The following is a 21,628-nucleotide window of genomic DNA, read 5'->3' as shown; positions in this document are numbered from 1 at the left end:
AAATACAATGATGTATCACACATGTAGCTTTTCATGTGACATTGGTAGCAGGGATCATTTGACTAACAACTCCCCCCATAGCCTTTAAAACTGATTCTCCTATTCAAACATACTTGGGTGCCGTTTGCTTTCTTTTCTTATTTACATGTATCAAACTGAAATTAACTGCCAAAAGTTCAATGGGTAGGATGTTACTCGTCTGTTTGTGGTTCAGGCAATTTTGTCTTCTCCACTGAAGAAAAGTGATTTTTTAAAAAGTTTTTAAGTGTGCCAAAACAAGGCAAAGAGCAACTCTTGGTAGGGGGGGGGGTGTAAGAAGAGACAAAATGAAAGAAAACTGAAGAGCTAAAGGCAGCTCTTGTACCAGAGAAGCTTTGATTAAAAAATAATCTTAAAATATACTTAGCGTGTAAGCTTTGAAACTAACTGATTGGTGAAAGAATGTGTACACCAGTGAATTCAGCTCAGATAATTTCATCTTCCGAGAATATTACTTATTCTCTCCTTGGAAAAATGTAAACTAACAAAAGGGATGGTATTTTGAAATAGAAAGCAATTAATGAAAACCACCCAAGTTCGTTTGAATAGAGAAAACAGTGTCACCTTCTTTCCTCCGTTCTTTGCACACCGCCTTCTATCAGGCGACGAAGACGAAGAAGGGTTTGATGGGGACCAATTAGAGGGCGCTACAAACGGCAAAGCTGCCACTAGTTTCAGCGATTCAGACGACGGGAACATGTCGGTAGAAGGCCTGGAGGCTGTAGAGTCTCTTCAAGACAAAGATAAAGACGTCCTGACTGACGACGGCCAAGGTGGGGATGGTGGACAGGCTGATGACGAACGAGGCTCATCAGATGAGAAGGAAGACATAGGTGAAGACGTGGTACCAGACAAAGAAGAAGCTGATTGGGCTGATCTTAAAGACGCCTCCAACGGTGAGCCTGTGTCAACGACTGGCTTTGAAGAACAAGCTGAATTTGAAGCATTGCCTGACAATGTTGACGGGGACGCAGTCGCAGACATGGGTGTTGCTGATGAGGGCGAGAATCAATCAGCCCCGCCCACTAATGGGAACGTCGAGAGAGAAGATATAAGCGCTGACGAGGCTTACGATGAGAAGAGTGAGGGGTCATCTGGGAACGGGAACGAAGTAGAGCTCTTAGGGACAATCAAATCTCCAGTCATCAATGTGCCTGCTACGTCTGACTTTAATAATGCAAACGGAGAGAGCTTCATCCAGGACCAGGACAAAGACCTCGTCACTAAGAAGTCTCTGCATGATTTAGATGAGACGACCGGGAGTCTCGAAGACGGTGGTGGCACGATCGAAGTGCTATCACCGGATTCCGCCAGCGACAAACTCAACGCCAACCTTGGGATGAAGGCGGGGTTTGGTTCTGACGATACCCAGATGACTCTATCCTTCTCCCCGCTGGGGGAGTTGGAGTCTAACGGAGAACAGCAACAGTCGATGGCTGTGTCTTTGACTCCAGAAGGTATTTCACCCTTTTAATGACCTCGCACTGGCATGAATTACCAACGAAGTTTGCCGCTGAAAGTAGTTTCCGTTTCCTTTTTATGTTTTGTGTGCGCAAAGTTTGCAGCTGTAGCCTGTAGCATGATTTGATTTCTTTTCCCTATTTCCTTCAGAAGTACACTTATAATTTGTTTGTAAATAAATTGTTTCTGCGGTAACATGCACCAGGTTTTTTAAGGTGGTAAAATTTACTATACAAAGGTGTAGTCTGGCACTAAAACTTCACTGACCCTTTGAAAACAAAATTCAGCTTATAGTCACACACAAAAAACTAGCTAAACACAAAAAACTCGTTAGCAGAAACTTGTTATTAGCCAAAATGCCACAAAGATCACGTTGCTTCGATTGGTGCCGCACTCATATTTTTTGTTAAATGTGAAGAAATTCTTAGCAGTTTGATGAAATTTGGCCCTGTGGAAAATGTGGTGCATATTACCAATGTTATTGTGAAGGGTGTTATGTAATAGTGTTGCCCTGTAGACCCAATGCTCCTTTGTGGTACTTGTCTAGTTGGTGGCTAGAAGAGGAAAGCAAGTCTTCTGCTAGTTTCTTAAAAGAAAAATTGCAAGGTTTTATAAACGAAGCGAGGTTACTTTCATCTGCTCTCTTTTTCTGCTGTTTTACAACTTGTGTAAAGACTAGAACCTTCAGAAAAGAAATAGACACACTGCACTGTAGCTGGCATTGTTGGGATCCCAGTGTACATCATGTGGTATTACGACAGAATGGCAAAATGGTTTTAATCATGCTGTCATGATGCTTCATTGAGGCAACAGAGGCAATTGCTTCCTGTGCCCCTGGTTATTGCCTTGGTGTCCTGTTACAATTTCCTCATGTTCAGGCAGATTAGGTTATGCAACAATGCAAATCCAAAGTGATTGCACACACGCTGTCAAATCTTCTTAATCACAAAATAAAATCTTGCTTAGTTACTTGTTTCTGCCATAGTAAGCGCCAAGAAATGTCTAGTCCCTGGTGTATCTGCTAAGCACTTTGGTACAGTGCGTAGGATGTGTGTTATAGTTTGAAATCCGCCAGTTTGAAATCAGCCATTGCTGTAGATTAGCATAGATCTACGATATATACATGCCATCAGAGTTAAGTAGAATGCAGAACTATTCTGTTCTTAATTATTTTATTTTTTTCCTTACTACTGCATAAGTTTTCCACCTTGGCCCAGATTCATACATAGACCTGCTTAGCCACAAAAAAGTAGCCGTTAGCACAATGCCATTTTGGCTACCATTAATAGTTTACCAGCAAAAATGCCATTTTGAATGCACAATTTGTGAATGGTTTCCTACACAATTGTGGTTAGCGAAAATATGTCAAACAATTTTGTTTGTAATCAGCAGCTTTATGAAACTTGGCCCAGGTGACAACATGTTCTCAACATTCAGATGTAAAAAGAGAAACTATGAATCGTTGTTTGAAACCAGAATTGTTTTGTTAATCAATTCTGAAAAGTATATTAAAGCCTAAGTACACTTTGGACATGTAGGACAGCCTTTGTTATCAACAACTGTTCACTACTTTGTCCAATTAATAATAATAATAATAATAATTAACCATTCTTATATAGCGCATAACACATAGAAATCAAACATGTCCCTAAGCGCTTCAATATGCCTGATGATTGACTGCATGTACATAAGATGAACACCAGGGGTCGATTTCACAACGAGTTAGGAGTAGTCCTAACTTAGGACTAGTCCTATAGAGATATTAAAAACAAATGGCTATGCTAGTCCTAAGTTAGGAAGAGTAACTCGTCCTAACTTGAGATAAGACTAGTCTTAACTCTTTGTGAAATCCACCCCTGTTCCTACATTAGCAGTATTCTCTAGTACATAGCATGCTTTATGGCTAGTACATGTACATGCACAGTATTATAGCAATTAACATAGCATTTTGTTCCCATGCCCATTAATTTCTGCATTAATTTCTAAAGTTTATGTTCAGAGAGGTTTGCCGTTGCTCCGTGTGAAACCTCTTTTAAAAGTGTTTGTTCTGAAAAGAACTGGTGGTTGATGACCCAACATTTCAATCAGATTTGTATTGGCTGTGATCCCTGGTTATCTGGTTATACGGCAGCTAATGGCTGTATGGCTTCTGACTGGCACCCACAGACAAACATGACAAAGCATGCTCTGATCGTCTTTAGGGAGAATACTGATTGAAGTGTTGAGTTGTCAACCACCAGTTCTTTTCAGAACCAACACTTCTCTAAAGAGGTTTCACACGTGCAACGGCGAACCTCTCTTCTACCTCCACAGCACAGTGTAAAGTTTCAAATCCTACTTGATTTATGTTGGAAATGCCTGTTGTGATAAATAGATACATTGTATCCTTACTCAACCAGTTGCCGCCTTCACCTGTAGAAAATGTTTGCTAGTAGCTTATCAACCCCCCCCCCCCCCTCCCTCCTGCCTCCAGAGGCCAATTTTATAGAGCTGCTTAAGCAGAGAATTATGCTTAACTCCTTTTTGCTTAACAAAAAAAACGAAAGGATACCAGTCACAAGTTGTACATGTGACCTGGTACTTTGGCTGGTAACCTTATTGTGGTAAGCATAAGTTGTGTGTAGTTACTTTTTGTGCTTAAGCAGCTCTATGAAATTAAGCCCTGCTCAAATCTAGTATTTGATCAAGGATAACATTTCTTTTTCAATTTCCTCTTCTTACAGATGCCGTTTGAGATTTGGCAGATGTCTTTTATACGACAGTATAACAAAGAAACTATTAAAACTATTATTTGGTTGTGCATCGCCTACCTATAAAGACTCCGATAGGAACTTGTATATTACCCATGGGATCAGTGTGCGCACAGAATTATCTAGAAAGGAATTCCGCTCTCAAACCCGTCGTTCGTACTCTCCAAGGATCTCAAATTGTTCTGCCGCCCCCGGACCCAATTCCAGGTAACCCATAGGTGGATTCATTTCAGCGTGGGTTATATTTGATGAAATACGCTACATGAGAGAAAATTAGTGAGTACAGCCGACTTTAGTTATTACGAGGTCTGCCGAACTGGCCTGTTTCTACAGCTATGCTTAGCTTTAAAAAAACACGCTGACAGTCGGCCAGATTGTGACTACTGGTTGATTTTATACTCGGCAATCGACCAAAGAAACTGGACGGTATTCTTAGGAGCTACGTGGTACATGTATGTTCTCGTTGTGTTGTACAGATGAGCGGGTCATCGAAGGAACTGCAGAATCGTTGGATTTGGCTTCGCATTGAAGGAACATTCAACCATCACTGGAACTATCTTGGAATATATCTTGGAAATCTTAAGACATCTCTGTGAACTACTCCCAGATTGCCTCATACTTGGACACAAACTTTCGAATAGGAATCTAAAAATTTTATGGATGTACGACTGGGATTTGTTGTATGTGTCGAGTGGAGTTGCAATCATATACAGTGGTGCTCGGAGTAAAAGCCCCCCGTTGCAATGATCGTCAAGAAAGTGTGGATAAAGACAGATACTGTGGTCATCAACAGGCACATGTCGTGATCATAGTTGGAGGACTCCCCCAAGGGTTACATTTCTTGAAAGACTTTCGGAAGCTTTCTTGAACCAGATGATTCTTTGGAAGATGCTGGATGCATGCTCAACCCACGATCATACATAAACCACTCTTAGTACTGGGCTACTTTATTCCTATCACAGATCTCCAATCAAACGCCATGCTATTGAGCTACATTAGACCAACGGGAACCCAAGAGATTTCTGTGCCAGTAATTTGTTGTTAAGGACTCCTTTGTTCTTGGAAACTGATAACAGAATAACTTTGACACGTTTCCATTTGGCAAAAGTTTGAAAATCAATAGTTGGGAAACGTGGATGGAAAACTCATTTTCTATTCCTCTTTCTTAAACATATTCGGGAAACCTTGTCAAGGAAAACTTGTGAAGGAAAACTCCATAGGATTCCATCTGGAATCCAGGCTAGAAGGAAAAAGGGTGTAATTTCTGTACCAAGATTTCCTTGGGTAAAGCTATAGCTTAGTGGTTGGTAGTTCTGGAAAATGGAAACTTCCAACAAATACTAGTGAAGAAAAAAAAATCCCACATTCGTATAAAATTATTCGCTGTTGTAAAATTGCATTGAATGTTAAGCCTATAAAATGTTATCCCTCATTTGAGTGAAAAAAAATTATGGATTTGAGATCCTGTGATGTCAAGTTTATTACAAAAAAAGAAAACATGAAAACATAAATTATGCAAAAATTGATGTGTATCAGTAAAGATATTTGCAGGAAAAATTGAAGAATAGAAAATATGGGACAGTTTTCAGTGCTTGACGTGGTGTATGATTGCATAGTATTATACATAATGTGGCTTTGATTGCATAAAATGCATGTTCAGTATATCGGAAAGGACGAATTTATAAGCGCCTCTAAATCTCTCAAAAGCTTCTGGAGAACAAGACTAACTTAACAATATTAACTGTGAACAAACTGGTCAGAAATTGTAACTTCTTGGAACTGTAGCGTCCTGCTTGTTTTGCGTTTGAATGCAGTCGTATTTATGGTGAAGTATGGTGGGTTTATAAGCAGTACATACTGGCACCCTAGTTTCTGGTGTCGATGCTTTTATATTTCAAAATGTCACCGTTTTATTTTGTTATCGGTGAACGATATTGATCGTTTGCGGATGGATTGTCAGGATGTTAACTTCTTAGGTTTCGTTTGTGAAATTCATTTTGTAAAAGTACATGTAAGCAAGAATAATAAGCTAAAACAATTCATGTGGTAATAGTAATATCCAACTAACTTATTCCTCCCAAGAGAGGGCGGGTGGGCTGGCTTGTTGAGAAAATAACCTAGCTGTAACAAGAGATGGCAGGCTTGTTAAGTAATAACCTAGCTGTAACAAGAGAGGGCGGGCTTGTTAAGTAATAACCTAGCTGTAACAAGAGAGGGCGGGCTTGTTAAGTAATAACCTAGCTGTAACAAGAGAGGGCGGGCTTGTTAAGTAATAATCTAGATGTGAACACTAGGTCTCCTTCACACACTTAATGTAATTGTCTCTTTTGTACATACACTGTAAATGAATAGCATTGTTTCTTCTCAATCATGTCTATAGAGCATATGCACTGTCCGTTATAAATGTCCCCCCCCCCCCTTCGAATCAAATAGACCCTTTATTAACGCTCTGACCTTCTTGCAATAACCATTAATGGAGTGCTGTAAAGATTGTTAAGTTTTATCTGAAGAATGCGGCTCTTACCAATTATTGCATCACCAAAACGCACTTCGCATTCACATTTGAAGGAAGTACAATGTACGAACTGGGCTTTAAGCTGTTGCTTCTGGCTGCGGCTAGCTTGAAAGCTTGAAGACAGTGTTCTTCACGCTTGGCTATGGCTATGCTTTGGCTATTGCATTTGTTGAATGTACATCAATGCGGCTGCCACAATCAGTAGCCGCAGCCAGAAGCAACAGCTTTAAAGCCAAGTTCATACTTCCTTTGAAAGTGAATGTGATTTGGACTAATGCAATAACTGGTACGTGCTGTTTTCTTCCAACTGTTACGCAGGAAATTTCACTTCGTACGAAGCATTCGTAGGTAGTATGAATCGAGCTTCAGAAACAATGTTAGTGGCTACAGATACGGCTATATATACACGGCTTAATGATAAGCCACGGCTGTTGCTTTGGCTTCTCTGCTAAAGTTTCTGTTTCACATCCCCCATGTTCTGTCGTTTCTTCTGCGTTTAAAGCCTAAGTAGCCATATTAAATAAGAAACAACTAAACCTGGGTAACTCTGCTATATGCTCAATGGGAGTCATAGAATTAAGTTGGAAGAATTAATATGGAATATTTAAAGGCAGTGGACACTATTGGTAATTGTCAAAGACTAGTCTTCCCTTCTCAGTTGGTGTATCTCAAAATATGCACAAAATAACAAACTTGTAAAAATTTGAACTCAATTGAAAGTTGCTAGGTAATAATGGAAAAAAAAACACCCTTGTCACACGAAGTTGTGTGCTTTCAGATGCTTGATTTCGAGACCTCAAAATCTAATACTGAGGTCTCGAAATCAAATTCTTTAAAAATTAATTCTTTCTCAAAAACTACGTTACTTCAGAGGGAGCCATTTCTCACAATGTTTTATACTATCAACAGCTCTCTATTGCTCATTACCAAGTTAGTCTTTATGCTAACAATTATTGTGAGTAATTATCAATAGTGTCCACTGCCTTTAATATGGAAGATTTAAGTTCGCTCTACCGTCATAAGGGTCTATATGTTTTACAATCTCTTAAGCCGTCTCTAAACTGTATACAGCCATTCAGTAGGTGTACATATTAAATGTAGTTGTAGCTGCTTATATTATTAGTGGATAAAAGAGTGAGAAAGAGTGAGAGACAGAGAGATGGTGGATGATAACGTGTGAGTGCATGAGCCACTTTGTAGGGAAAACAAAACTTGTTGGAGTTGTTGATTAAGAGTTGTTGACATTGTTCGGATAACATAAAATATGTAGACCATGCCTTGATTTACAGGGAGGCTATTGGAGGATTGGCCTTGGTGCCCCTTTAAAAGTTTGTCATACAATGGAGCATAATTTTCTGACTAACCATTTTAAGATATGAAGGACACTGACACTACTTGGTTTGTGTAAATTTGTCTCCATACACATCTTCACCAAACCAAACAGTCCTTTGTGTCCGCGGTTTCTCAAAAAGACTTGTGGAAGTGCTCTTTGCAAAATGAAAATGGCCTTGATAAAATTTTAGGCTTGTGATCTTGGACATTTTGCGCGTACACACAACCAGCGTTGTGGGCGCAAACACCGTGATCTTTGAACCAAGACTAAGTAGTTCTCAGAAATTTACCCCTGCTTAAAACAGTCTGCATTTTTCAGAAGGAAGAAAATTAAAAAAAACAACTCTAACAAGTTTTACAAGATTTAAAAATGCTAACTGCCTTATAGTATGAAGCAAGATTTCAATAATCATCATTCAAAGGGGCTGGTTTCATCAGGCAAAAAGAAGTAAAACTTGAATTTCAATCAAATATAATATTATCAAATATAAACAAATTGTATAAGTATTATTAGTGGGAAACTTTGATTAACCTAAAGATCATTTTAATTTATATGGGGAAATTTGCTGTCGTTTATTTAATTTATTGGGTGGTATGGTGGTTTTGTTTTGTTTTGAGAATCAGTGGGGTATAAAAATTACAGCAGGGTTTAAAATCAGTATTTATGATTATATTATATAAAATAAATCATGGGTATTGATGTTGACATCTTTGTTATGTTTTGATGTGACAAACAGGCACTGCTCTGGGTCCAATTTCATGTCAAGCTTACACGTCAAGTGCAGAATCGTGATTGTAAGCGCAGAATTCTGCGGTACAGCAGAGCCATGAATCTGGGCCCTGGTTTTTTGCCATTCCGCTTTTATTGTGAGAAAACCTAGCTGTCTTGAATCTTATCTAAATCAAAATTATTTCACTCCTAAATATTTAATTGACAAGAGTTTTGCTTGAAACTCAGTTGATGAAAATAATAATGACTTTTCGATTGTCTTAAGTTTTATATCCTAAGATTTGTATTTGGTTTCCATTATCAAACTTGCAATTTTTAGATTATGCTTATGGATGTTTCATTGATTCAATTTAGCATATTTTTGTCTAATTTGCTTTTTTTTTTGTATAGGACAGTTTAGTTGGATTCAAAACCGTGTTATTATGAAGTTTGATAACATGTACAAATGTTTAACATTCATATAATATTATGTGCAATTTGAATGCATTAAAATTGTGCATTTTAATCTAGCTAAAAGAAATAGTGATTGTTTGTTTGGTGGGGCGGGGGGGGGGGGGGGGGGTTGAGATCCTAAAATGGATTTCTATAAAACACAAACGATGTGATATTATGTTCTAGTTTGTTTTAATTTTGTTGCTTTGTTTTTATTTGAGTGCACCATATTCACATTGGTAACCAGTTGCGGGATACCGGTATATACAAGGGTACATTGATCAGACATGGGCAAGTTCGATCAGCGACCAACAGTTAACCACTAGTCAATGTTCCATGGATACCTATGCATGAAACACATCATGGGTACCAGGCAAAATCGCCAACTGGTCGACAATAGACCTTCATCATGGTGCAGCCATCTTGAATTTCTCCCATTGATATCAAATTGAATGTTTCTGAACCGAGGCTGGACGAACAAAATAGTCTGGTTCCTATTTGCAAACTTATTATTAGCATTCATTATTGTTACCCGATACGAAGAACAAGACCAAGATGGCGACAGCATGATAAAGGTCTATAGTCATCTTATAGTCCCTTGATCTAGCTTGCTTCATGTCAATCAAACTCTAACTGGTATAATACCATGATAAAGGTCTATAGTCATCTTATAGTCCCTTGATCTAGCTTGCTTCATGTGAATCAAACTCTAACTGGGATAATACCATGATAAAGGTCTAGAATCATCTTATAGTCCCTTGATCTAGCTTGCTTCATGTGAATCAAACTCCAACTGGTATAATACCATGAGAAAGTTCTATAATCATCTTATTGTCCCTTGATCTAGCTTGCTTCATGTGAATCAAACTCTAACTGGTATAATACCATGATAAAGGTCTATAGTCATCTTATAGTCCCTTGATCTAGCTTGCTTCATGTGAATCAAACTCTAACTGGTATAATACCATGAGAAAGGTCTATAGTCATCTTATAGTCCCTTGATCTAGCTTGCTTCATGTGAATCAAACTCCAACTGGTATAATACCATGATAAAGGTCTATAATCATCTTATAGTCCCTTGATCTAGCTTGCTTCATGTGAATCAAACTCTAACTGGTATAATACCATGAGAAAGTTCAATCTGCAATATATTTAAGACGCGTCAGGTAAATTTTCTTAACTGTTGTACTTCAGAAGAAAAAAAATAGCGAGGAGGAAAAAAACAAGTGTTGCCAGTGGGTATTTTGTTGCGTAGGACAAAATAATTGTTCAAATGTCTCTTGACAAAAAAAAAGGAAAATGGACTTGGTTATACAGCAGTAAGCAAAGTTGTTTTGATTTTGTAGTGTATTGATGTACTAAAACACCACAGAGAAATCAACTTAAACAAAATTACAATAAAAATGTTGGTATATAAGGTCAGGATTGTGTTCATATTTACTGAATGTTTGCACATCTGATGAAATTAACTGAATAATAATCTGAATGTAAGCTTTGAAATGTCTTAATTAAACTTGTTAATTAAATACTAGGGTATGATAAACATGAATAAAAGCACTTAAAGATTGTATCTGTGCTTTGTATTAAAAAGGAATACAAACTTGAAAAATATGGTTATGAGTTAGTTTTCAAGTTATTTGAATTTCTGTTTTGGACAAATCAGTTATTAAAGGCAGTGGGCACTATTGGTAATTACTCAAAATAATTATTAGCATAAACCTTACTTGATATTCGAGTAATGGGAGCTGTTGGTAGTAAAACACATTGTAAGAAATGGCTCCCTCTGAAGTATAATAGTTTTCGAGACGAATTTGATTTCGATACCTCAGATTTAGAATTTGAGGTCTCGAAATCAAGCATCTGAAAGCACACAACAGTGTTAGACAAGGAGTTTTTTCTTTCATTATTATCTCGCCACTTCGATGGCCGATTGAGCTTAAATTTTCATTAGGTTCGTTATTTTATGCATATGTTGAGATACACCAATTGAGAAGACTGGTCTTTGACAGTTACCAATAGTGCCCAGTGTCTTAAGCTGTGTGCTTTTAGAGCATTTGATTTAAAAGCCTTGTACACATTTCTAGGCAAAATTAGCAGCTTCATGAAAGTAGACACTGATCAGCCTTATACCCTTATTAAATAATGGGCACAAACTGCACAAAACGGTTAAAGATGCTATGTCAGATTTTTGGCCGATTTGACCCAATTTTTTTTATTTTAAATGCAATAGGTATTTTGATGGGGGTCGAGAAAGTTACAAGCTTTCATTTGAGCCATTGCTCGAAAAAGTCCAATTGTTAGTAGCAGTGAAATAAAGTGCTCAAAATTAGTTTTTGACGGGATCCCGACAATATATCACGTGACCAATTCTTATGTGTTTTATAAGAAACGTTTTAAATTTTTGTCATGGTTCCTGACCATTAAAAGTAAAAGTTAAACTTGTTTTCGTTGATACTCTTTGAAATACCATTCACTCAAATAAATCTATGTTTTAATGTTTGGGGCCAAAAATCTGACATAGCATCTTTAATTAAATAATTGGCTATAATGCATTTCTTTTTTTTTTTGGTTTAGCGATTAAATGAGGCAAGTTTGCTATTATTACGGTGAAAAAAAAAGAAATTAATGTGAGGCCACTAGCTTTTTGTTAGTGTTTATTACGAAATAAATAGCCATGCAATCAAAAAAGTATGATTTATTTTTCAAAATTATAGCCATGAGGGTCGCCCCTTTGAGGCAACGAGAAGTTTCACATGTTGGGACGTCTTTTTTCAAATTTGTAGTTAAAATTGAGGCTCAAACTAAACCATTAAGAGATTCAATAATTATTTGTATACCTAATTCCGGAAACAGTCCATTTTTACCGTCACAAATGTCTGAATTGGATGGCCCTTTTCAAAACCACGGCTTCGGCTTTGGATTCGGTTTTAGGCTCCGTCCTCTTGTCTGAAGCCCTGAACACGTACACGCAAAGCATGCGCAATATTGTCAAAATAACCGCGGGGCCAAGCTAGCCTGAGCCGAGTCTGGAGCCGAAGCCGTGGTTTCAAAAAGGAAGTAGAGGTAGTTTGACTCGTCCGCCACGTGTGCACCGCCCCCCCCCCCCCGCCCCCCGGTCACCCGTTTTTTGTTTTATGGAGTACGCCCTATGTAGTTCAGTTTTGTAATGGCGGGGATTTTTGACGTTGATCACGGTGTATTTTTATCTGTAAACTTCAGGCAAAATGTCTCCTTTAAGCCCATCCACGTGCTTGGTTTCAATGTGGCTGTTCAACAGAGGCTGGCCGACGATATCAAGGTATGTTTTAGAGTGATATACTGAGAAACACGCATTTCCTGGTTATTTTATGTTTGCATGTTTTCATGTTTTGATTTGTACACGAGGAGACGACCTTACTGCACGATCAATAGGGGCCTACACACTGACCGGGCTGAGCCGTGGTTTCGAAACGGCCATAATGAACAAAGGCAATGGGAGACTTTCAATGCATCCGTTCAAGGATGGTTGGACTTACTCATTTCTCAAAAACTACAGCACTTCAGGAAGTAATATTTTATTAAGGGAAGCTTTCTACTATCAATATCTTCAAACTGTGTGAGTTACTTAAAAGGTAATAATAACGTGAAACCAGTAATCAAAATACTTGTCTTTCACTCTCTTTATTGAATAATGACTACACAACATTTTGCACATTCTTTGAAGAAAAGACTGCTCAATGCAAATCTCACAACGTATCATTATCAACTCCAAGGTTTGTTCTTTCGTTTTGTTTTCAAAATAGACCTGTCACAGTCACAGTTAGCGACTGCCAATTTCGGAAATGGACGGACTCATCCGCTTAATAATGTATGATTATATAATCGACTTCAACTATTCAATTCAATTCAATTCAATTAAAAAAACATTGTCATCTTCATCACAAAAACTCTACGATCCAAAAATATCTTCTTGTTTGCCCATCCCAAATTTGGAATGGTACTCATTTTAACTACCCCGAAAGGATGTAAGGCTGAGTTGACCTTGCCACAAAACAAAACAATGTTGCCTCTTGTGTAGCTTTTTATTTAATGTATCACATATTGCCTGTTAGTTTCCATATAAAAAGTCCATATATTTTCTGTTTTGCCCACTCCAATCCAAATTTGGAATGGTACTCATTTTAACTACCCCGAAAGGATGTAAGGCTGAGTCAACCTTGCTACGACGAAAGATGTTTAAATCAAAAGTTATTGGTTTTCGTAGCTTTGGTCTGAATTAACATTAGTCTAAATTCAAATTTAAAATTCTAAAATCCACGTTACACTTCCGTTTGCTTTTCATAATGTACCTGCAGTATCTTCACAATGTTTATTTTTTTCGTTTTTAATGTTAACTTCCATGATCGTAACTAAACACACGCGTGTCATTTGTTATAACTTCATCAAATAGAATTGAGGTTCCTATGAAAACACTTTCAGTTCTTAGTCGGAAAAACAAATTATCTGTCAGAGCACCTATGACATTTTTCTCATAAAGAAGCAACTTTCTCGAACTGTTATGCAAATTGAATTCGCCAAGTATAAAACTCTTTAGATTAGTATCTTGAACTTTTCTCAACATTTCACTCAATTGTTCTATAAAGTTGTCACATAAAGTACACTGTGTTACATTTATAAAGCCGACTATTAAGTTGTTTTTTCCCGTGTTCAATATTTCAACGAATTCTGATTCAAAGTTTTTTGACGTAACACGTAAATCACCGCGATGCAAATAATTTAATTCTGAAATATTAAATTCCGTAAATGAATCTTGAAATGACCTCAACTTTGAGTTTAAATGTAATATTATGTCTTTGATATTGTCATTAGCTATAACCATGTCATAAGTAAAAGACGCAGGTACCGAAATGTTTTCTGAACGTGAATACAAACTTGTTATTTGAGGAACTTTTTCTATTTTCAACCATTTTTTTCTCAGATATAAAATAAGACGCCAATTTGACGTGTACAAATGGAAATCCCTTTTTAAATGCTTTTTCTTGTACATCTTTAACATAAGACCATTGACATGTTCTTGGTAAAATTGATTTGCTACATAACTTGGTAGATTAATATTCATGATCCAGCATCGAACGTGGTCTCTGCTCCAGCTTGACATCAATAACAACTTGACTGTATAAACAAAAGAGAAGTTCAACATTATTTTAATCAAGCGTCATATCAAACTTTAGAGAAATGCAGTAAATGCATCACCCCACGACGAAATCAGGCACTTTTCAGAAATAGTTAAATGTTATTCATTTAGTTTTGTTTTACATTGGATTCGAACTCCTTCTATCTATCTCGTTGGTCTAGATGGTTTGACACTGCTCTAGAATGTCAAAGGTCGTGGGTTCGAATCCCACCCGAATAATATGAATGTGATTTTTTTTCCACAGAACTCAGGATGTACTGAGTATACAGTGCTAACACACATCGGTATTTAGGATGGGTTAAAACCTGAATGAATATTCTTTCAACTATAGTTAAATGTTGTTAAAAATGATGACAGCTTATTAAAGATTATCACTAATTCATAACTAATAATTGGCATGATGCTGGTTGCATTGTAGTGTTCTGGAAAACGTGCACGCATTGCCGTTGCTATCGAGCAGTTAAACAAATTTCTTAAAGGTATTTTGTAGAAATGTCCAAGAGACATAAATTTGTAGCATGTAAAATAAATATTACTTAAGAATGAAAGACAACTGCTACTTACAACGTCTGTTTGTTGTTGTTTTCATACTTGAATCACCAGATAGATCGAACTTCATTAAGCCTGTATTGTTAACTGAATACAAAAAGAAGGAATATTATAGATAAGAAATAATATTGCTGAACTCAGCAAAAAACGGGAAAAAGAGGGAGAACCCCCCCCCCCCCCACAAAAAAAAGTAGAAAATCCCCATCAAAAAAATCCCCATAAAAAAAACTCACTTGATTCAAAGCACCCGGCCAAAATAACGTTTAGTAAAACTAGTCAAAATATTCTTATCGTCTTTTTGTGTCTTTTCTGTGACAACCGTGTCATGGATATCTGTCCATGTAGACAGACATAGTAATTCCCTATAATGATAAATTAACATGGGCTGGAGGAGGTTGATTTAAAAGATTTTACTTTAAGAAATGTACATAGTTTGTAGTGTGGCGGTGGTGCGTGAGTGAGTAGGACATACACGCTCAACAAATTAGGCTGTATCCACGGTTGAAAAACGTGTTCAAAACCAAAGGGAGCTGTTGCAAAAAAAGTATGAACAAAAAGGCCAATGGGGGGTCCACACGGTTGCACGAAACACACTTGCATATCGCGCGTCCAAGCATCAACGGAGAGGAAAGTGAAAATTAATAGACTATTACTGCTGATTACATGTGAGTTGTCACTTTCACGTACCCTCAAACATGGCGGCAATGGAGGGGGGGCGGGGCTAAGTGACGTCACCTTACAGCAACATTAGACTTGTGCATGTCGTACATTGATACACAACTGGAATGTTTAGTTTGCACTTTGTTTTAAATTTGCCACTTACCATTATATTCATTGCCGATAGAGGAACCAATGTGAACTGCACATTTTTGACAATTGGACATGCTAAATGTCTCAATATGGATACTGTGTGGTACTTCATCTGTTAAAGTTTCATCTGTTTTCTTTTTCACTGCAAAGATAAAACAAAGTGTATACAATACAGGATTCACATCAAAGAAACACAACGATTCGTTTTACATAAAAAGAATAAACTATGATTAGAGTTTAGTATGACACACAAAATGGTTGGGTACGTTGTTCCATTATTAAAAAGACCTCACAAGCGAAACCCAGTAAAGCACTACCTCTGTGATGCAGTCACGTGGACACTCCTTTGTTCTGGGGAAAGACCACTGTGTGGACGTGTGTTAGTCCTCAAAGTAAAACCAATGTGTGGACGTGTGTTAGTCCTCAAAGTAGCTAACAACTTACTTGGTATAACGAACATGTTGGGATACACCAAAGGTGTCTAAGCGGTAACCTCCTAGCTTAAATACTTACCGTGCTGTGATTCACTGCTTGGTAGAATAACTTGGATAATAGAATTCGAACAATTCGATAGACACATAATTGGTTCAGTCATAGGAGGAACATCATCTGATACTATAGTCTTTACGTTGACTGCTGTAGCGAAAAATTAAAAATTATTTTATGAGTTAGTTATGAGCAAGTCATTGGTATAAGAGTAATGGAAATTAATTGGGCAAAGAGCTACAAAATATTGATTTATGTCAATTAGACTCAACTGCCGAGCAAAAACAATACATCAGATTTAACTTATGTGTTATCGATATTATACAGTGTTGCAATATTGACAACAGATCTGTAAGTTAAATCTTGATTGTTCGTGAAGTTGACATTCAATGTTTTATTTTTGTATCATTCAATAAACACCCAGACCGTTATAGATGTGTAAAAGTTTACCCCTGCCAACGAGATTGCACTCAAACGCTTTCAAAAACACACATCATATATTTCAAAATGATATTGCTATGGAAGATAAGAATATAATTTAAGTTTTCGTACCTCTCAGTCTTCTGTTTTTTTTTCTCGAAGTATTCTTGAAATGAGAATAAGAAAGAGAAAAGAAACATATTAATTATAAGTAACTAGACAACAACATGCGCTTTGACACCGAGACGGAACGATGTGTTAAGTTTTAAAAACAGACTCTTTATAATGTATACTAACTGTATACTAACTGTCGTTGCCGTGTGATAAAGGCCCGAGCCGACACGGCAACGACCCTGCCGGTTTTAAACGGCCGTCAAAGAACTCGTCGCTACCCTGTTATTCCCTTATTATAGAAACTGATCCTAATACGAATAATATTTATAAACGTGTTACAAGACGGTTTTGTGTAGCTATCTGATTAAACCAAGCAACAATGTGCTTTTTTTTGGACAATGGAATCTGCCATCTTTGATTCCTATTGACTTGTTACTGTTGATTTTCCGTTTATTGGGCAATATTGTTGCATTCAGGGACAAAGCACCAACTTAAATTGTTTACGCCAAAACTGTACGCCAAAAATTGTGGGTGGGCATTTTAAGTCATTGAACTATATTCACAAACTAGGTTTGAGAAAAACACCTATTGTTTTCTATTATTTTCCCGGGCCTCATAAATCCAAACGACCAAGGTTCAATGTTTGTGGGCAAGTAGCCAAAAAATGTCGCAGACAATTTGTATGTTTTTGTTTAAGACCAGTCTGCTCACTTGGTGTATCTCAACATGAATTATATGCACAAAGTAACAAACCTGTCATTGAACTATATTCACAGACTAGGTTTAAGAAAAACACCTATTGTTCTTTATTATTTTCCCGGGCCTCATAAAACCCAAACGACCAAGGTTCAATGGCACAAACACATTGGTACTTTCCCTTAGGTCACACTGTTGCTCAATCATTTTTTTTTTTTTTTCCAATTATTATTGGCAAGTAGCCAAAAAATGTCGCAGACGATTTAATATGTTTTTGTTTAAGACCAGTCTGCTCACTTGGTGTATCTCAACATAAATTATATGCACAAAGTAACAAACCTGTGAAAAATTTGAACTCAATTGGTCATCGAAGTTGCGAGATAATGAAAAGAAAAAACATCCATGTCACTATGGTCATACGAAGTCGTGTGCTTTCAGGTGCTTGATTTTGAGAACGCAAAATCTAATTCTGAGGTCTCGAAACAAAGTTCGTGGAAAATTACTTCTAACTCGAAAACTACGTTACTTCAGAGGAAGCCGTTTCTAACAATGTTTTATACTTATCAACCTCTCCCCATTACTCGTAACCAAGTGAGGTTTTATGCTACTAGTTATTTTGAGTAGTATTACCAATAGTGTCCCGTTTTCCTTTAAAGGTTTTTGGATAATTTGTATTTCACAACAAATTGTCTGCATACGAATAAAACAAAATGGATAATAATATTATTAATATATTATTTTAGAAGTTTTTTCAGCATTTTGTTCGAAAGAAAACGCAACGTATGATGATACATCTTATCATAGCAGGGTTAACTCTAAATTGCACTGAAAGCTTAAAGGCAGTGGACACTATTGGTAATTACTCGCATAATTATTAGCATAAAACCTTATCTTGGTGACGAGTAATGGGGAGAGGTTGATGGTATAAAATAAGAGGTTGAAGGTATAAAGTGAGAAGACTGGTCTTTGACAATTACCAATAGTGTTCACTATCTTTGCACTAAAAGCTTAAGTTACACAAGTAGATTTTCCTATCAAATCGAATTGCTTATCAATAATCGAATGAGAATACGAATACCAGATAAAATACTAAATGGTTAAAAAAAGAAAACAGACATGACAAAAAGCAGACACCATTTAGTTAAATAATTTCAATTGAAAACATTGCTTTATCAAAAAGAACTTTCTATAATGCACGGGGATAACATAAGCACTGAAACCAACCAACGACATTATGATACACAAACACATAATTCATTACAAAGCACCTCAAAATACAAACTGGATGTTCATAAGCTGGTACGCAGGCTATTGGTTATAACACATGTTCAGGTGTTTTAAGGCACTGGGCAATTTTGGTAATACATGTAAGCATAACAACTTACTTGGTAACGAGTAATGGAGAGCTTTTGATATTATTAAACATTGCTCCCTCTGAAGTAACGTAGTTTTTAAGAAAGAGGGTATTTCTCACTCAAACAATAAACAACTTCAGCTAAAGCCTTTTATTAATATGCATCTTAAAGCACACAAAGTAATGTAGAAAGGAAGGTTTTTTCTTTCATTATTCTCTTGCAAAGTCTATGACCAATTGAGCCGAAATGTTGGGATACACCAAGTGAGAAATCTCGTCTTTGACAATGACCAAACGTGTTCAGTGCCTTTAAGCATTTCTATGAAATTGGGCCCTTGTTGTTTTCGAATAATAATTGAATACACATTACTCTGAACATTAGCATCAATAAATATGATTGATAACTTTGCATGGTGGGAGTTTAATCAGGTCAGGATTGCGGTAGCATCTTGTGCGTAAATCTCTTGTGTCATTGCCGAGCGGTTAACGAGCACCGGATTCAAGCTCTGGTGTTTGATCAGCAGAGTGTTGGTTCGAATCCCAGTCGTGACACTTGCCACGTAAAATTGGGGAGGTAGTGCTTTCTGCTCTACCGGCCAGGCTTCGTACTGATGATACCCAAGCTTACATCCGTACGGACTGTAAAGGGGGATAACCCATTTTAGCCCTATAGGCCTATAGGAGTAGGTGGAAACTGCCTCTGGATTTCTGTTTGTAGCCCACACCTTGAAGTGGCCTTCAGGCCTTGTGTGTCTGGCGACTTGCATAAAAAAGGGGGAATGTCATTCGGTGCATTGAGTCTACCTCCGTGTTTAGTGCTGGTTCGGAGGAGACTAACAACAACTTTACAACTCAACGTTTCGATCAGTATTCTCTTATTGTTTTCAGGGAGTTCTTCTAAGAACTAACAGTACCTAAACAAGATTTCCACATTGTGCTACTGCAAACCTCACCTGAGCACGAAAGTCAAAAGGTACTCACCATTTTGTTTTCTGCTTGCAGAGACGATTTGGGTGCGCCAATCCCTTTTATACTTCCTTCCCTGTATTATGGTTTGTCTTTTCACGTGCGCATGCGTACAGAAACGTCAAAACCAATAAAAAACAGTCCCCCTCCGTAACGATGTGAGAGACAACAGGAAACTCATATAAAAGTCACAGGCAGTGGTTCCAGCCTGTGTACCAGGATGAATAATTCATGAGCGGTCATGTTTACACAGTCTGCTGAATATTAATACTCATCTAACCCACGTGCACTGGCACTCTGCCAACACCAGGTGGCGACATTTTCTATGGGTGATTGTTATGGCGTGACAATAGTCAGTTTTGAAGCATTGTTGTTTTCAAAGATCACTCAAGTTGAAGTTGTTTATGGGTGCGTTCGATTAGCTTCCCAGCTTCGACCCCGCGGTGCTCACTTATAGGTGAGCCCCTGACAAGAGCTAATCGAACGATCACTAACCCTCTCGTGGTGATGTCATGCACCTGGGCCAGCCTCCGGAGTGACCCACTCCGTAAGCAGGGTACTTTGGGCTGACCCGGGTGAGCCCCGGGAATGACGTCAAAGCTATTCGAACCAACCGTGGGCAGACCGGAGTCAACACAGGGAAGCTAATCGAACGCACCTTAAATATTGTCTGCTCTCGGTACAAAGGGCAGTATAGGCTCCTAAGGGTGATCGATCAGCAAACACATGTGATAAAAACCCGATACTATGACCTGTGTTTACATTTAAACCGCCCTCTATTGAACACAAAAACACTGTATACGTCATGTTTCGCCGGGCAAAAAGACACGTAGTCATGGTAAGATTGCATACACTTTCTAGCTGGCTGCCAAAACACAAAGGCTTTGCCCGGCGGTTTGCGCGCGAATCATGTTATGGTTTTCCATAGGTCAAAGGTCACATGGTCTCATACCCGTGTTTGCTGTAGTATCAGCCACTACAGCCCCACTCGCGCAGTTCTCTGCTGGTGGCCGGATGCCCATAGGGCCCAATGTTATCTACATCTGCTCAGCTACTTGTCAAAGCCAGCATCTAGTTTTTATTTACCGTTTTTAAAAGGAAATCAAACTGAGGCTTAACTAATGTTTGTTTTCTTCTAAGTTAACAATCGTAGCTTTCCGTTCTACTTCTGACAGTTGTTATGTATTATTATACTAATGTTACCCTCCCCATGGCTATGTTTTTGTTCCAGTTTCGGACTAAAAGGAAAACACAATACAATAAAATTAAAGACACTGGACACTCTTGGTAGTTGTCAAAGACCATCTTCTCATTTGGTGTATTTCAACATATGAGTAAAATAACAAACCTGTGAAAATTTGAGCTCGATCGGTGATGGAAGTTGCGAGATAACAATAAAAGAAAAAACACCCTTGCCTCACGAAGTTGTGTGCTTTCAGATGCTTGATTTCGTTACCTCAAACTCTAAATTTTAAGGTCTCGAAATCAAATGTGTGGACTCTCTCGAAAACTACGTTGCTTCACAGGGAGCCGTTTCTCACAATATTTTATTTGTTTCACTTTTGAATAATTGTGGTGGGAGAATAATTTCAACTGAAAAACAATGAGTTCAATGTACGAGTTATGAGAAAATTAATGTTTGGTTAAAAATAATAATAATAAACAAAACTTTCCGGTTAACTTACACGTAATAAATTAAATCAAAACACTGGACCTACCAATAAAATAATAATAGAAAAAAAAACATTAAGGTTGGTTGAAAACAAAAAGTAAGTAAACTTACACGAACATAATAATATTA

General features: G+C 37.6%; 2 protein-coding genes and 1 long non-coding RNA gene across 3 annotated transcripts in view; 2 read left to right on the top strand and 1 right to left on the bottom strand.

Annotated features, from left to right (window-relative positions):
- The window catches only part of LOC117296298 (ensconsin-like), a 45,623-nt gene extending 38,345 nt beyond the window's left edge, over window positions 1-7,278 (top strand). Inside the window, exons 15-16 of the mRNA XM_033779146.1 lie at window positions 642-1,496; window positions 4,224-7,278. Coding sequence (XP_033635037.1) covers window positions 642-1,496; window positions 4,224-4,234 — 866 coding nt within the window. The 3' untranslated portion in view covers window positions 4,235-7,278. The remainder of the gene's footprint in view (window positions 1-641; window positions 1,497-4,223) is intronic.
- A 406-nt stretch (window positions 7,279-7,684) lies between these two features.
- Window positions 7,685-10,871, top strand: LOC117296856. Its single transcript, XR_004519805.1, has 2 exons — window positions 7,685-10,234; window positions 10,395-10,871. It is a non-coding gene; the product is annotated as an uncharacterized LOC117296856 (long non-coding RNA).
- Window positions 10,872-12,900: 2,029 nt separating this feature from the next.
- Window positions 12,901-16,858, bottom strand: LOC117296373. Its single transcript, XM_033779251.1, has 5 exons — window positions 16,830-16,858; window positions 16,305-16,424; window positions 15,805-15,933; window positions 14,997-15,068; window positions 12,901-14,410 (listed from the first exon to the last, which is right to left on the bottom strand). Exons 2-5 carry the CDS (start codon window positions 16,384-16,386, stop codon window positions 13,629-13,631), a joined length of 1,065 nt encoding a protein of 354 aa, XP_033635142.1. The 5' UTR covers window positions 16,387-16,424; window positions 16,830-16,858; the 3' UTR covers window positions 12,901-13,628.
- Between the last annotated feature and the right edge of the window lie 4,770 nt (window positions 16,859-21,628).

The sequence above is a fragment of the Asterias rubens genome, chromosome 11, assembly GCF_902459465.1.
Source record: "Asterias rubens chromosome 11, eAstRub1.3, whole genome shotgun sequence".
NCBI lineage: Eukaryota > Metazoa > Echinodermata > Asteroidea > Forcipulatida > Asteriidae > Asterias > Asterias rubens.
This window is presented reverse-complemented; position numbering and strand designations above follow the sequence as displayed.